At 54.3% G+C, this 1,984-nt stretch overlaps 1 protein-coding gene across 2 annotated transcripts in view; it reads right to left on the bottom strand.

Moving 5' to 3' along the window:
- The window catches only part of FBXW12 (F-box and WD repeat domain containing 12), a 37,507-nt gene that overhangs the window by 17,138 nt on the left and 18,385 nt on the right, over window positions 1-1,984 (bottom strand). Inside the window, exon 1 of one of the 2 annotated variants that reach the window (XM_019536953.1) lies at window positions 122-300. The exons of the other annotated variant lie outside the window; for it this stretch is intronic. Within the exon in view, the coding sequence (XP_019392498.1) occupies window positions 122-211 (90 nt within the window). The 5' untranslated portion in view covers window positions 212-300. Of the gene's footprint in view, window positions 1-121; window positions 301-1,984 lie in introns of those variants that run through there. 2 annotated transcript variants of the gene reach the window in all.

Here is a 1,984-nt window from a genome sequence, read left to right on the forward strand (position 1 = left end):
GGGGGCGGAGCGGAGCAGCCCCGGTCCGAGGGTGGGCAGGGGGGCATTTCTGCTCCAGTCTCGAGGGAGGGGCAGCGCGGGCGGGGCAGATACGGGCCGTGCTCGGCGCCCGCGCCGCTACCTTGTCCACCAGCGCGGCGCGGAGCAGGTCCGGCGCCTCCAGGAAGGAGAAGACGTGGACGAGGCAGTCCAGGGGCAACGCCGGGCCCATCTCGCCGCCGCTTCCTCCTGCCCCAAGTTTCCTGCTGCCGGCGAGGAGGAGCCGCGCCCACGTGAGTGGCGGCCGCCGCCGGGCTCCCTCCAGCGGGCGCCGGAGCCGCCTCGCGCCGCCCAGCCCTGACCCCGCCCGTCAGGGCCCGGGGCCCGGCCCGGGACAGAGCGGAGGCGGAAGGAAACCGACCTGGCTCGTCCCTGCGGGGACGTGCCCAACCCCTTTCTGAAGCCCAGCAGCTTCCGCTGAGCCAGGTCCACACTCCAGGGACAGGCTGTGTGGAAAAGACCTTCCTTGTGCTAAACCGGCTACCTACTAGTTTCATCTTGTGACCCCTCCTGTATTGTGAGACACTAAATGGTGAACTGAAAGTAGATAGGGATTTATTATTTACTATTTTGTAAACCCTTAGCACGTCCCCCACAAGTATCTCTTTTATAGAGTGACTAGGCCTAGCCTCTTCAGTCTCCTCCTAGGGGAGCCCCTACAAGAATCCTCCTTGCCCTTCTCCGAGATGGTGGAGATTGCCGCACCCCCTCTATGCTCCCCATGGTCTAGGATTATGTGGCTTATAATGAGCCATGAAGTTAATAGACTCCCTCAGCAAGGTCTGATTAGAAATACTGCTGCCACTGCCAGGCAGTTGGTTTTAAGCTTTGTGGGGTAGCAGGAATAAAAAAGCAGCATGTGGGTGCACCCTGGTGTTTTCCAACACCTTAAAACAGTGATTCTCAGTGGGTTTGCAGAACCCTGGGGGATCCTGAGATCCTTTCAAGGGTGCCATACAAGATATTCCCAGAGATTTAACCTAATCTCAGAGAATCCAGTGTCTTAACATGCTGACCTGTTGTGGGCTGAGTTCTTTGCAACAAAAAAACTGCTCTGTAATATTTCCCTAGTAAAAAACAAGTGAAAACTAAATGCTGGCATTATCTGAGGGGTGCCTTGAGTCTAATGGGATTGAGAAACACTGCCCTAGATCTACTGTTCAGTTGCTTCCCCTATGGATATATTTCTATGTTCCCATTCTTCATAGATTTCATAGATGTTAGGGCTGGAAGGGACCTCGGGAGATCATCGAGTCTAGCCCCCCGCCCAAAGGGCAGGAAGTCAGCTGGGGTCATAGGATCCTAGCAAGATAAGCATCCAATTTGCTCTTAAAGGTATTCAGTGTAGGTGCTTGAACCACCTCCAATGGCAGGCTGTTCCAGACTTTGGGGGCTCGGACAGTAAGGTTTATGACCTTTTGACCTCGTCATCCCTTGGGGCGCTCTGGTGAACAAATGTCCCCCCAGATCCTGGTGGTCACCCCTGATAAACTCATAGGTGGCCATCAGATCACCCCGGAGCCTGCGCTTTTCCAGGCTAAAGAGCTGCATGGCTTGTAAGGTCTGTTTTCTTGACCTCTGATCATGCGTGTGGCTCTTCCCTGGACTCTCTCAAGTTTCTCCACCTCCTTTTTGAATTGTGGAGCCCAAAACTGGATGCAGTACTCCAGCTGCAGCCTCACCAAGACCAAGTACAAGGGGAGAATGACGTCCTAGGATTTGCTTGAGAAGCAGCTATGGATGCAAGCCAGCGTTTTGGTCGCTTTACTAGGTGCAGCATCGCATTGCAGGCTCATGTTCATCTTGTGGTCAATGATGACCCCCAAGTCTCTTTCTTCAATAGTGCTAGCCAGCGTAGCACTGCCGAGCCTATAAGGATGCTGCAGGTTTTTCTTCCCAAGGTGGAGAACCTTGCATTTTTCAGTGTTAAACACCATCAGGTTCT

This window comes from Crocodylus porosus, unplaced genomic scaffold (assembly GCF_001723895.1).
Source record: "Crocodylus porosus isolate Cpor-Errol unplaced genomic scaffold, CroPor_comp1, whole genome shotgun sequence".
Taxonomy (NCBI): domain Eukaryota; kingdom Metazoa; phylum Chordata; order Crocodylia; family Crocodylidae; genus Crocodylus; species Crocodylus porosus.